The sequence below is a fragment of the Crocodylus porosus genome, unplaced genomic scaffold, assembly GCF_001723895.1.
Source record: "Crocodylus porosus isolate Cpor-Errol unplaced genomic scaffold, CroPor_comp1, whole genome shotgun sequence".
Lineage (NCBI taxonomy): Eukaryota > Metazoa > Chordata > Crocodylia > Crocodylidae > Crocodylus > Crocodylus porosus.
In genome coordinates this window covers 1,234,306-1,249,349 of record NW_017728931.1, presented here as the reverse complement: position 1 = coordinate 1,249,349, position 15,044 = coordinate 1,234,306, and the positions used below count along the sequence as shown (strand labels likewise).

The window sequence follows — 15,044 nt, the reverse complement described above, 5'->3', positions numbered from 1 at the left end:
AATTTAAGAGGATCACCCAATTCTTCACTTCTGTATGTGGAAAGCTTTATAAGTGGTGTTACTTTTCCATGCGTAGAATCTAATTATTAGAGGGTCATTTTCTAAGTTCTGTCCCTTGTTACTACTGTGGTGGGGAAAGCAGTGGCAAGGGCCAGGCAGTCTTCCTTTTATTCTGCAACCACTACACCCTGTTTCCCACCCCTTGCCCCCAGCTTTTGCTTACTCTATGCGGTGGGTCTGACTGCGGTTCCAGTCTGGGACGTGGAGCATGCTGTGGCTTCAGCCCAGCAAGATTGCAGCACCAGATTCAGTTTTGGCTCCAGGTCAGGGCTGGAGCCTCAGCAGCTCCTCTGTCACAGCATGGTCTTCCCTAATTCCCGGCCCCGCTCCCCCCCAGCCCTGCATTGCTTGGTTTCCTCTGTATTGGGGCTGGAATTGAGGTTGCAGCCACTGCCTGCCCTGGGCTGTGCTCAGATCCAAGGTTATTTTTCTCCCATCTTGAATGGGGGAAGAAACCTTGTCTTGGATTTGAGTAAATAAAGTAACCCTTTGCCGGCAGCATGTGGCCTGTAGGCCACCAGTTAGTACAGAATGTTCTGCAAGAACAGGGCTGTTCATTTGGAAGAAAGGCTAAACATGAACTTTTAGTAGGAAGGTGGGGAAGATGCATGTAAAGGGACTGGAATTCACAAGCATCTTGCATGTACCAGAGGTCAGAGGTGTAACTTAATGTTGGTGGCCTGGCCAGGGAAGTGAGCACTTGCCACCTCATGCAGGGGCTGCTGCAGTTGTGGCAGTGCAAGCTGCTGTGGCAGTGTGAGCTCTGTAGTGGCTGCCATTCTGGTGCCCTCTCTGAATTGGTGCCTGGGGCTGGTACCCTGATTGCCCTTCCCCCAGGAAAGTTGCTGAGTTGCAGTGTAAGACCTCAAAGTAGCCTGTAGAAATCCATTAACTAACCTGTCCAGTAAGACGCCCAGTAGGAATAGTCTTGGCAAGGTGGATTCTCTGCCTCTTACGCCAGGGCTCACACAAGCATAAAGTGGTAGGCCTGTTTCTTAAAGAGCACAGAGCTCATTCTTCTGACTCATCCTTAGGAAAGAAAAGGAAACTTGTATAAACTGAAAGATGACCTTTAAACTGTTAAAGAGAATACTCAGATTGCCTTGCTACGAGCGCAAGTCAAGAAATACGGGAGTCAAAGTGGTGTCCACAACTTTAACTTTTTTATCCATGTGTTTGTATGCATTGCAGTGAAGTAGGGGTGTCAGTTCCAGCTCTTTCAGTTGATCTGATAAAAGATGCTGGATTTACTCAAAGAACCTTGTCTGCCTGCAGGGAAGGAGGAGATTCCATAATTTAGGCTGCCTTGCTCAAGTGCTTTGCTATGCCCTGCAGTCCTATTTAAGATGTGTGTGGTATCTTGTAATCTTTCTTTCTTAACTGTCATAATGGTGCAGTTTACCTCTAATGACTTGTGGTTAAGTGCCTGTAAGAACTAGGTCTGTGAGCAACTTGCCTGCATATGAATATTCTTGTCAAGCCAGTGTTTGGGGTTTGTACATCCTGGTGCTTGGTCTCAATATGCTTAAGAGGGCAAACCTGTAATGGCTATTTTAATATCATAGTATCTTTTTCCAGCCTATAAAATGCTACTTTTTCTCCCTGATATAGTGAAGTTGCATATTTTTTCCTTGGAGTCTCAGACCAGCAGAGACTCCCTATGCCTGATGAAGGGTGTCTCCACCTGAAAGCTTGCTAAGAACTTTTCCCCCCAACTACTCAGTTGGTCTAATAAAAGATGTCACATCTACTCAGCAAACCTTGTCCTTAGACCAACACGGCTACAACCAAAAACACAGCATTTTTTTACGCTGAAGCCATAGCAAAATAATTGAAATCACTAAGATGATGATAGAAAGATGGAGGGAAAAGCTGACTTTTTTTTAAAGAGGTGACTTGAAAGGAAAATATGGTGACTGCTAAATAATAGCAATAGCAGCCTGTCAGTCCTTGGATATAATTGAAGGGCTGTGAATGCAGGTAACACATTTTATTTGCATGTTTTAGAGACAGTAGTAGCAGCAACTTAGTGATAAGCTTGTCTGTGATTCACTTAAAGCACAAATAAAGGATGCATGTGCTGGACAGGAGGGGTTGACCATACAGACTGACTTTGTAGGTTCTGTGACACTAGCAGAGACCATCTCATGGTGCTTCTTCTCACAGCGCAGACTAGGGGTTCCCTCCCATGCAGCCTGCCAGCTTATCTAGTGTCCATCTGCAGACTTCGAGTGTCACTCTAAATCAAAGTTTAAATATCTGGGGGGAGCGGATGGGGACGCACCTGACGGAACTGGATGTAATAACCTCGCGTTACAGTAACATCCTGGGCACCCTGCCAAGCCCAGGGCTCCGTTGTGGGTGGCACTGTATAGACACATGGACTCTGGCATTGTTGAAAGTAATGCAGCTTTTGTTAACCAGTGAGAGAGCCACTGTGCATCCTTATCATGCTGTAAAATCTTGTGGGAAGCAAAGTTTAAGCACCATATAGCTAAATAGGGACCACCGCAGGTGTAGAAATAGTGTTGATCTCTCCTGTCTATGCTGTGGTAAAAACTACCTCTACTTTAATTTGCTGTAAAATATTAATTCAGAAAAGCAGTGTATACTAACTTACCTCTGGTAATATAGTTCTGCAAACCATACAAGCCAGCAGTGAAGACTTTGCAAAGGATTGTCATTCCTTCAAGAGTTTACAGTCTAAATAAACTAGACGGTGGATATGGGGAAATGGAGGCACAGAGAGAAAGTCGCTTATCTAAGACCCTCTGTCTGCAGCAGAGATGGGGATGGTCTCTCTGTCTTCAAGTGTCCTGGGATTGCTTTCTCTGTGCTCTGGTCGCCAGCACAGCACCACCTACCAGTCGGTGAAAGCTGACCTTTTTCTTGTAGGGGTGGAGAGAGAAGGCATGAAAAAAAATAATGCCATGAAATGTATCTGAACCCTTTTTAGCCTAAACCCTTGTCTTAGCCTCTGTGGTTTAGAGAGAGGATCCTGTTTTCTTTCTAAGTGTGAGGGTTAGAAATAGTCTTATTCCTTCTCATGGAAAAGGTCCTGAAGAATCCATTTGGCAACAGATAAAGTAAACAGTCAGACTTCTTTATTAATGCCAACCATGCTGAGGATAGATACGACTTGGAGAGAGTGCATGTTAGTTTTGGATTTGGCACTCCTGAACCTGAAATAGACTGTACCACAGACCTCACTGCAGTCTAGAATAGATTCTGCAGTCTAAATGGACAGTCCCCAGGGAAAATTCCTCCAGCTGGCATTCAGCATGCTTCAAGCTGCCAGGCTCTGCCAGCTTCATGGAAGATGCCTTGAGAGCCAGGTAAAAGAAGCTGGAATATCTGATTTAGAGCTTTCTCTATCTCTCTAGGCCTGCACATCGCTCTACATAGTAATGGTATCATTTGACAGGTGTGGCAAACCTCCCTCCTTCTCACCAGATCTGGATCCTGGGTCTCCATCTCTGCGTGCACTAAAACACCATACAGCCCACTACTATACAGCCCTACATCTGTGTATTCCATATGCATGTTAATAGTACCATGGAAGAATCAAATTGGAATGAAATAGTTGCTTGAACAGTTCAGACATGGTGTGTCAACATAGCAAAAATTACATATGCCCCAAATATTGGGAAGTATTCATTTGGAAAAAAAAAAAAAAAAAAGGAACAATATCCTGAGGCTGGAAACTTCAGAAGCTTCATCTTTTGGTTTTAGTCACAAAAAGATAAAACATGACTTGACTGTTGCGTTGAGGGAAGAAATGTTGATGATTACTCCATGCTATGACTATACAGGATTATACAGTCTAATAGCTGGAAGCTGTATCTAAACAAATGAGGAGGGGGGAGTGCCACATTTGCACTAAACAGTGAGGAGTAGTCTAATTATGGAATGACTTTCCAAGGCTTGTAATAGATTTCCTGTGCCTTGTGATCCTTGAAACAGGCTGTCTTTTTGGTGTGGAAGTTCAGGGCCAGGATGCAGAAATTTACCAGGTGAAGTTGTATGGCTTCTGTCTATGTGGGAGGCCAGGCTAGATGATCCCAAGGGACCCTTTTGGCCTCAGTCTCTTTGTTCCAGCTCCTGAATTGAAGACAAGAGCTAGTGTTACTTTTCTTAGCTCTCTCTGTGTGTGAGATAGTCTAGCAGGCATATTTTTAATGTAGGCACATACTAGTTATAGGTTTTTTTTCCATCTTGGAGAGAAGGATAGAGCACACTTAAATAACTATCTGTTATGTGTTTATGCTAGGTATTATTATAGGTGTCTTCATGTTCTAGATATGAGTTTGGTATTGTCTCTATTTGCAAAAGGTGGGAAACAGAGGGAAGGTGACTTGCCACGTGGGTGACCTTGAGATAGCAGGATTTGATCCTAGCCCCGGCTCCTCTGCTTGTCCCAGAGCCATGGTCCATCTCTAGCTGCATTGCTTCTAGGTGTGAGCGTCAGTGTGGTAGAGCCGATCTAACCAGAATCTGAATGTGACTTGCTGTGGCTGCGTGTGTGTGACCTGGGGCCCTTCCATATTTTACTTATTTGGGGGTGGGGCTGGGGGATTGGTCATGGTGTGAGGCCTAAGCAAATGAGCACTTTGTCACTACAGCTTGCATTGCTGGCAGGCATGGCATCCCCTCCATCACAAGTGATGCTTGCAGTGGTAGGGTTTGGTCAGGCAGAGGTTGGATTCAGGTCCTGAACGGGCTTAAAGCCCAGCTTGCCAGGGGAATTGCAGAGCTTCCTCAGCTGTATGATTTGGACAGGAGTGGAGTGTCTAATGTCAGTGATGAAAGACCTCTAGGTACTGCTACAGAGGCCAACATGCTTGATGCCATCCTTGTAATCAAAGATGACCAAATACCTTTTACCTGGATGAGTTCTCTGGTGGCTAAGTTGAAGTTTTGCCTGAAAATTACATCTGCCGGTTGGACAGATGATGGGCATTTGGGGACTGGTCCTGATGTGAGACTTGATATAAGGGATGCAGAATGCTAGTTTAGGCCACTGTGGACCAATCTGCATTATGTTTATAGGCTGCTTGTTCCTAGTTCTGAATGTCAGTATGGCACTGATTCAGATTGGGGTTTCAAACAGTCCTTTTTTCTCTTGCCTTGCCTGATGTGTGATCATTTGCCAGAGCACATTTCTCCATAAAATATTTTTTCCCTTGGGCTGCTGGTTATTAGACATCCCAGTTACATGGTCAGATCACTTTTTTAATTGTGCCTTTTATAATAATGGCATTGCTACTAGAGGCTTTCAGTCTTTGGGAGTCTCTTGCCACTTTCTGTTCATTAGCATTTGCATTCAGCTTTGGAAATGGCTCAACTTCTTGACAGAATGGCAGCAGATTGTCCACAACTCACAAGCACAGAGCAAGGGGGTCAGGACTACCACCTGGTAGACTTACAGTGTTGTTAGCAAAACTATACCTTGCCTATTCCAAGGTGTTCATGTTACCTTCCAGAGGCTGTGCCAACTTTGGCAATTCTGTTGCAGCTTGGCAGGCTCAAGCAACCCAGGGAGGTGAATTCATCTACAGCTTGATGCTAGTCCCAGTAACAATACTTTGTAGTACATGGGGCTTACTAGGAGCATGGTGGTATGTTCCCTCTTTAAACTGCTTAGTTCAAAATGTGAGCACAGAGTATTTGATATATTTCCTACAAGAAAGGTGGAGAAGGAAATAGGTTGAGGGGGCATGGTTCTTGCAAAAAAAAATCTGCAACTAGCAAGCAGTTAATGAATTCATAACCCCCATCATCACTGTCTAGTATAATGGAGTGGAAAGGGAAGTCCTGTTTGGCACTTCCAAGTGCCATGTTCCAACTTATTTCTGTATTCAGAAAGGTACTGGAGAAGACGACTTGTTCTGTGTGAACGTTCTTGCCCCTGCGTGCACTGTGGGGAAGCTATAATTAACCAACTAGATCTTCTGGAACGCCCAAGTTGATCTACAGTCTCTTTGTTCCAGTGAGACTTATCCTACAGGTCAGCCTGTGCCTTGGATGAATGCTGGAATAATTTGTCTTTGAGTTTTGTTTCTTAACTCTTGGTGTTGATTCTCCAGGTCCTATAAGGCCAGGACATCAGCAGTGGTAACCAACCCTTGGCCAGGAGTGTCAGTGGTAGCAAATGCCTGGTGACTAAAGTTAGAGCCACAAGGGCTTGTCATGCTTTTGCCTAGGTAAGGGCACCCCAGCCTGAGACCTCTGAGTAAGTCTGCAGAGGACTGGCTGGTCTCTCAATACTGGAAAATGCTGGCTCCTCTCCTTGTTAAAGGGATGCCTTTCTGCCTGTCTGTTCTATTTTATTGGTCAAGGGTGTCTTCCTGCATAACACTTGCAGACTTCTGCTCTAAGGTGTAGGCTAAGCTAAGCTCTCCTTCCTCTTCTGCCATCTTACTTGCTTCCAAACGGTCCTTTTGGTCTTCTGTGCTTGCTTTCCCTCCACCTTCTCAATACTAGTGCCTGCCATGGTTCTGTTTCTTCCAACTCTGTGACAGCTCTTTCTTTTTAGAGGAAGAAGAAAGGAAGCCCTTTGGCCAGTATTAGTTTCCTAACCTGTGCGGTGGCGAGCTGCATCTGTGCTAATAGGTAACACTGATGCCATACCTTGTGCCAAGAGCAGGTGTTTTGAGGTGGGCCTCCTAAGGACGGCAAATACCGGTATATTTTTATGTAGCAAGCTGGAGCATCCGTGCATTTGGAAACCACTGCTAATAATGCAGTAACTTTGTAGACACCCACCCAATACCCAAGGAGGCCCCAGCTCTTCCATGGGGGCAAGAATAAAGAGTTGGGATAAAAAGCTCTGAACAGAGAATTCCAAATATGGGCTCTAACTTTCAAGCGAATAGTCTACACTGCAATACAGTCACTTCAGTACGCAGCAGGTTGGTATGGGAGTTGGCAAAAACTTGAGACGCCAGCAATGTGAGAAGTGTACACTTCCTTCTGAAAAAGTCAAATTTACTAGTCTTGTGAGTAACTCCTAATAGCTGTGGGAACTTCCTCAGTCTATTTATTTGCCACATCTGGCAGCCCCTTGTGTATAGCCTATCTAATGGTTTGTGGGGCAGCTGACAGTGCATTTTGGGAGGAGAGGCTCTTCCCATAAGTGGAGTTGCAGCTCAGTGGGCCAGAACACATCTGACTGAAGAGTGGGAAGGGGCTGTTCATCTGTTTCATAAAGGTGGGTGGTTTGTGTGACAGCAGGTCCCCATGTCCTCCTTGGCATTGAGGTTTCCTGCTTGCATATTCCTCACAGCCAGATCCTTACTGGGGTTATATGACCCTGGTCAGCTCCACTGGCAGACATGCTGCAGGACAACCTCTCCAGTGTGTACTGAATGTGAGTGTGACCAAGCTTGATGCCCGCACCAGCTAACCACTAATGCAGACACTTCTTTTGCTTGAGAAGCAGCATGGTCTGGTGGGTGAGGATGGCAGGGCAGGGGAAGAGGAGAAGTTGGGTTCTAGATGGGGTTTCTCACCTATTCTGCTAGTGAACTTGAGCCAGCCACTTCGTCCCTCTGCTGCTTCTCTTCAGCCCCAGTCCTTTGTCAGGGGATATCTCCCGTGTGTGTGTGGGGGGAAGGTGTACAAGGCTGTGGGGTTTTTTTGCAACAGTTTGAGCTTGCGCTGAGACCTTTTCTCACCTGTCTCTATATCCTTGGAGTGCAACAGAATTTCCTCTTGCAAGTTCTGTAACTGCTAGACTCAGATGTAGCACTTGTATGCGTTTCTGGACGCAAAACTCCCTTGAAGATAAATCGACACACAGACATACACACGATGGGAGGAGGAACCCCCAAGGCTCAGCCACTTGGACATAGAGGTGCACCTGCGGCTCTAAGGTTCTTGAGAGTGAAATGAAAAGCTTTAGCTCCATACAGCAGTGAGGATTCAGTCCCGCTACAGTTCTAAATGGGCTCAGTGACCTTGGAGCCTGGCTATGATTTGTAGTGTCTGAGCAGCCTTCTGTGGCAGGCATATCACAAGGTAAGTCCTGAACCTCCTCCCTGACTGCCACTCCAGACTCCTTCCTCTGCCCCATCTGCTGCTCTGCTTTTTGTCACTGTGCTGCCTGTCCCCTCCCCATTCCAGCAATTTCTGGCATTACACCTTTCTGACAGGGTTGGGGAGGGGGTGGAGGGGGTGATGATGGTGGTGTGTATTCCAGCACTCAAAAGCTCTGACTTGCTCAGTGTTTCTGGGTGCTAACGTAGGACTCCTGAAATGTCCATTCTTTTTAAAGTCTGTGTTCCTACATGGTTGACCAGTTAATATTCCCTTGGCTATAACTGGGAGTATATGAAGAAGTCTGGATCTTTGCTCTTTGGCTGCGTGGTGATATGGACATTGACTTAGAATTAGAAAGAGATGGGGGGATTGGGACCCTAAGGCTTCTCCACATCATCTGTGGCTGTGTTGCACTGAACTCATCTAGAGGAGGGGTATCCCACTTACAGCCCCCCAGCCTTGTAGAGGGGCTGAGAATTCAGGACAAGGCCTGCCACCAAAATCCTAGGCACACATCTGGCCTGGGGAGTGGGTGAATTGAAATTCCTGGTCTAGAGTCATGAGACAACTGAGGGCTGTATTTGATAATTGAGACTGACAGAAGTGAGTACAGCTCCACTTTGGATTTGGCCCTCTGTCCTGTGTGGCCCCTGGAGGGCACCGTTCCATTGTGAGGAATAATGGGAGGGGTGGGTTTCCTGCTTGGACTGGTGCATAGCAAAGTACATGCTACCCTCTTCCCCTACCTCCTGAAGCAGGAGAGTGACCAGTAAGCAGGAGGTGGAGGAGGTAGGGTGTAGGGAGGGAGCCTGGTCTAGCTTTTCATTAAAGACCCTTGTGAACCTTGACGCAACTGTATGCTGCTTGATTGGGATGGGTTTCCTGCCGAGGCACTATGTCCTGGGGACACAAACTGTGTTCCAGAAAGAACAAACGAACAAACAACCTTGCACAGCTCGTTAGAAGGAGGGTAATGGAGCCTTTCAGTCTCCAGTGTCAGTAAAAGGGAGTCTCTGCTAAAGTGTTCTTTGAAAGAACGTACTTGGATGCAAATGGCACTTCCTGTGAAGTATCTCAGGCTGAGGCTTTACTAAGGGGTGGGATTTTGATGGCTCTTATGTCCTTATCTCATCTGCTCTAATACTTTTGTTTAAAACAAACCAAACAAAAAAACCCCAACAAAAATACCTTGGCTTGGCCCAAAGCTGTTCACACAATACCATTTGCAGAGTTTATACACATGCAATCATGCATCTGATGGAAGTCAGCCTTCCAAAGTTTGCTTTTAGTTTAATACCATCTGGTGAAGTCTGAGTTTCTCTTCCCTCCTCCTTTCCACCTCAACATCCTTCTTCAGTTTTTATTCCACAGCTGTTCATCTCACTTCAGGCTTGCTGGAGCAACAAAACTCTGCACTTTGTACTATACAAGATAATAGAGCATTGACTTCTGTTGTTCTAGCAATAAGAATAATGCTGTGCTAAGCAACCTGAGCTGGCTGTGTATCCTGGCACTCACTCTTGTTCTTGCTGTGGTATCTTGCAGGTGCAGGGAAGTAAGCGGAGATGGATTTATATGACCCTCAGACCCTGGGCTTTATGGTCTTTGGAGGCTTCATGGTAATATCAGCCATTGGGATTTTCCTGGTCTCCACCTTTTCCATGAAGGAAACTTCATATGAAGAAGCCCTGGCCAAGCAACGGAAGGAGCTTGAGAAAAGCCAGCAGCACAAAGTGGAAAAGAAAAAGAAAGAGAAACCTGTAGAGAAGAAAGTGAAGACCAAGAAAAAGGAGGAGAAGCCTAATGGGAAAATACCTGAGCAGGAACCTGGGCAAGAAGTAACCGATGCTTCCAAGGAAGCTGCTCCTGAGCCAGCCCCAGCGTCTGAGCTGACAGTCCTGGAGACACCCATTGTGGTGGTTTCGGCTGCTCCTCAGGAAAAGGAGAAACCTGTCCCATCTCCAAAAGAGAAGAAGAAAAAGGAAAAGAAGGTGCCAAAGGTAGAGCCAGCTCCCAGCTCTGTGGTGGCGAGCCCACCCTCCCCAGTGCTGCAAGCCTCTCCACTGAAAAAGACTGCACAGGTGGTGGAAGTGGAGTGCCGCCCACTGGGACAGCAGAGTGCTCCAAGAGCCAACTCCGCCGTCAGAAAGGCAGATCCTCTTCTGAGCCAAGAGGAGCTGAGGCCAGATGGAGCTGCTAAGAAGGCCACATCCAAGAAGAAGGGTGAGGCAGGTAAGTGTCAAATCTGCTGCTGACCTCCCTCTTCTATGAGTAACTAAAGCAGCTTGGTGTGGGAAATGGAGGATTTGCCTTGCATTGGCGGGGGTGAAGGAGAGGGAGGAAGTGCTCGGTCCTAGGGCTCTGACCTTCTCTTGGGAAGCGCTGTGTTGCTTGGGATGCCATTGTTTGAAATTCCAGCCACATGTTTGTGGTTTCTGTCAGACTGGGAAAGCCTTGCTGGCTTGGGGGGTCTCTGTGAAACTAACCCTTGTTTAACTTCTTGGTTTGATTTGGCACTCAGTTGTTTATAGGATCGGGTGCTGGATGCTCCCATGTGCTCTAAACTGATTTGTTGCTTGGCTCTGGTTCTAAATAACTTGATCTGATTCCAGAGCCAGAAGACGAGGCAGCACATTCCTTGTGGGTATCTAAGCACCTTGCAACTGTGTGTAAATGCAGAGTGGATGGGTGGCTTGTAGGTGGGACTCTTCTCTACTTCTGGGAATAGAAGAGAGAGAAGAAAAACTGCTTGGATGCTGCAATTAAGCAGGGAAATGGTGCTGTACCCTTGCTATTGACCATGCATGCTCTTTCAAGAGGAAAGCTGGATCCTGAATGCAGTCAGGTTAGCTGGAGAGCAGTCCCTGGCTAACAAAAGTGAATTTCCATATTTGGCTACAGAGAGAGTATATGACAGACACTGTACACCCGTCTGTCAAAGAAGCTTGTATTTTCTCTTGCATTTTGCTTTTTGGATAGACTTCGACCCAAGCTTTTTGGTGTTGCCTTTTTAGTAGCTTTTAGCTCATGCTGCAGTAACTCTACCAGTTATACTAGAATTAGTAGGGAGTGGGGCAGGGGGTGAAATATGGGCTTGATTTGGAAAGGGAAAAAACATCCTTTAAATGCTTATTGGACAGTCTGTCTTCAGACTGCTTCTAGCATTGCCAGCTCAGCCTCTAGCTGATCAGCGTCTGCTGATCCCACGCCGAGCAAGAACAATTCCGGGAATTCTGGTATCTCGCTCCTGGCTGCAGTCAAGCTTTGAGCAAACAGCTGTAATGAGGGTGCAAGGAAAAATATAGTTAAGGTTCTAGCACCAAAAATCCTTCACTGTGTGCTTTTTTTTTTTTTGCATGCAAATGGTGTCTCTCTTCTCTTCCTGTCTCACATAATATCCCCTTTTTTCCCTGAAGCAGGACAGAGTCCTGGATGTGTACCTAGAGAGACTTTTTTTTACTCTTTGGAATCTCTCTCCCTCATTTCTAAACAACTTTCTGTTCGAAACTTAAAAAATTACACTGATATCTGAACTTCTGTTATAATAATGTCCTATGCAAGACCTCTTTGAAAGATGAGGGAGGGAGTCTTTTTAATTTAAGAATGCTCAATGCATACTTAAGACTTAAAAACAAAAAATTCTGTTACTTATACTAGGCATTTCTGGACTAAGTTGTTTTAAGAGGCAGTATACCACCATGTTCCTAGTAAGTACCTTGTACAAGGTAGCATGATTGGAGGTAACTTCAAGCTGTGGATGAATTCACCTCCCTGGGTTGCATGAGCCTGCCAAGTTCCAACAGCATTGCTATGGTTGGTTGGCACACCCTGTGGAAGGTAACAAGAACACGTTTGGGATAGGCAAGGTACAGTTTTGCCGACAGCATTGTAAGCCTACAAGGTGGTAGTCCTGACTCCATTGCTCTGTTGGAGAGGTGTGGACAATGTGCTGCCATCCTGTTAAGAAGCTGAACCATTTCCATCAAAGCTGGATGCTGATGCTACTTAATAAAAAGTGGCAAGACAGACTCCCCAAAACTGAAATTCTCTAGTGGGAATACCAAATATTGGTGCCATTATTTTGTTTATGAAGACATTAATTATGAAGGAGACTGTGAAGAAACTAAATGTTTAGGTTAGAGGAAAGAGACTCGGTGTGGAAGAAGTCATATATCCTACCACTACCATCAACCACCATATCCTGAGAGTGTTTGGTCCTTCCAGATGTAATGGTTGGAAATAAGGGATTTTGTGGGGCTACCTTGTTAGCACCTGTAATAGAGATCCAGAAGACTCCTGTCTCCTTGAGAGGAAAGTGTAGCTGGCTAAGCTGAAGGATGGCAGCTAGGGAACAAGCTAACTGCTAATAAGCTGGCTGCTAGCAAACAGACTTTGAGGTCACAGGTAGGGGCTAGCCATGGGAAGGTAATTCACCCAGGGAATGGAGACAGAGTAAAATGTGGCAAGGGCAGGCAGGGAGGCAGCCCAGAAGCAGTGGCCTGCAGGCAGCTGAGCTAAGTCCTAGCAGGGCAAGTAGGTGGGTCATATGGCACAAAACGAAGACCCCTGTAAGTGCCTGCAGAGTCGCATGACAAGATGGGACTGGGCTTAGGAGACTCATAAGCCAGTGCCTGAGTCCAGGCAGGCAGTCTGGCCCTGCTAGCTACAGAGTGAAGACCTCTTGCTATGGAAAGCTGTAGTTGGAGGCTCTGCTGCATCTGGAATGCCCTGATGATACCAGTAAAGCATTGAATGCTTGCTGCAAGGGGGATAGGACCTAAGGTAGGCCAGAAGCACATTAGACAACCAGCTGGCTTGAAGTTTTTATTAGAGCCAGAGTGCTTATGTTTTGATTTTGAGTTTTTAGCCAGTAGTTTGGGTTTGGGACTATTGGGGAGGCGGAGGTCTTAGCTGTGCCTGAGGGGCACATGCCTGCCTTGAGCCTGGCCAGCAATGAGGCTTCAATAGTTAGAGTAGTGGAGAAAGGACTAGAGGCCCAGCGCCTGAGCAGGGCATGAACTAGGGTCAGGGCCAGTAGCCTAGGATGGGTGAGATCAGCCCAGAAGGGCAGAGCCCATGGGCTCAGCTGGCCAGAAAAGCTAATCCTGGGGCCATGGGCCCAGAAATACTGTCAACTGATGGGATGGAATCAGTGGGCCAGGGCTGAAGGCTTGTGACCAGAGAAACGGGAAGCTGCAGCTGAGAAGGCTGAGGTGTCTACAAGGGACAGAACAGTATTAAGTAAAATCTGCTAGGCATGGGCATGACTATGGGGAGGTCAAAGGCTGTGCATAGTCCATAAGGCAGCAGGTACCCTGGTAGCATGTATGGGTCAAGAAAGCACCACCTAATGTGAGGGATAGATTGAGATCAGCAGGATCAAAGACGAGCTGGGGCTCACTGTAGGCCTCTTGAGCAGCTTCCCTTTCTAAGCTCAACCTAGTCTATCAAGGAGTGGCAGGTGAAGATGAAAGGGAGGGACCCTTAAACCCAGAACAGTACAAGACTGGCTGGTCACAGCTGTCCCTGTGGCCTGGATCCATTACAACACCCGACTTTGGGCTGTAGATACTTTCTCCAGGAAACAAAACAGTTCCTGTAGCTTTTTTCCCACCCCCCACCCATACATGCACGCACCCCTCTCTTCCACTGACAGCATGAACTGTCCATACTGAGGCTCCTTCCTCTGACCTTAACTTTACTGCATTCAAGTTTCTGCTTTGGGCTGGTTTGCTTTTGGATCTGGCAGAGCTACCTTACCGGGCAGTTCATCATGATATCACACAACTTTTGAGTTTTAGCCCTAGCAAGCATTAGCTGAGCAAGCTCAGAAGTAACCACCACTCCCTTCAACACCTGGTTCTTCAGGCTCATTCATACCACCTGGATTGCCCCTTCCAGACTTCAGTTGTCTGCAGCAAGGGCCAGCCGAAGATGAGATGAACAGCTTTTTAAATAAATGTTCTGGTATTCCACCTCTTTCCACTCTCATTGTATGAGGCTTTAAAAAATCCTCTTGTGGAGGAAGTTCTAGCCCTAAAAATTGAGGTAGAGGTGAGGAATTGGATGTCAGCCGCAAAGTTGAATGTTCCAGGAAGCTGCTACTTTGTGACAGACGTGTGGTTTTTGAAAGGGGGTTAAAAAAGTCCTGTTCCGGCCTGTTAGTACAACTGCTTTGAAATTGGATTAGGTAAACAACATTGTGTACTCTAGTCTGTTAGTATGGGACTTGATCCAAAACGCATGGAAAGTTGGAAGTGCGGTGCAGATGGATCAGTGGGGGCTGGGACTGCGTGGGCGCTAAGGCATACAGTTGACAGCCCTGAGGTTGCAAGTTCAAGGCCACAGTGGAAGTACATATGACAGGCCATGTCTGATTCCAACAAATCTACAAATCCTGTTAAGTACCTATTGAGCAGCTTTTGCCCTTAATGGTCCTAATGCCTCCTACAGAAATAAGGTTCTAGCTCCCAAAACCTCAAGCATCTGCATTGGGTTCAAGATGGATGTTACAGTAAGTGACATTCATCACAAGGGCACAAAAAAAAGAAAGGAAAGTGGGAAGATGGTGTGATCTGGAGGTGGTTGTGGGAACATAGACCTTTATTGGAAGTATTTAGAATAAGGTAAATGAGTTCTCATCCAGAAGTCCAAAGACTGCTCATCCAGAAGTCAAAGTTGCTGGAGGCATCTTGCACCTGAGGTTGCTTCTGGAGCTTCTCTCTGCAGCATCACTTTAGTCCAGATGGATAGATGAGACTGAGTTAGAGCTCTTGCACAAAACCCGGCCCAAAAAAAAGTCCAGTCACTCAACATCTTCATTAATGATGTGGACATTGGAGTCAGAAGTGGACTGGCCAAGTTCATCAATGACACCAAACTTTGGGGCAAAGCATCCATGCCAGAAGATAGGCGGGTGATCCAGGCTGACCTGGACAGGCTGA

At 46.4% G+C, this 15,044-nt stretch overlaps 1 protein-coding gene across 3 annotated transcripts in view; it reads left to right on the top strand.

The window, feature by feature from the left end:
• The window catches only part of RRBP1 (ribosome binding protein 1), a 60,415-nt gene that overhangs the window by 5,685 nt on the left and 39,686 nt on the right, over positions 1–15,044 (top strand). For all 3 annotated transcript variants that reach the window (XM_019544043.1, XM_019544041.1, XM_019544042.1), the window contains one exon: positions 9,646–10,332. In XM_019544043.1, coding sequence (XP_019399588.1) covers positions 9,666–10,332 — 667 coding nt within the window. In that variant the 5' untranslated portion in view covers positions 9,646–9,665. The remainder of the gene's footprint in view (positions 1–9,645; positions 10,333–15,044) is intronic.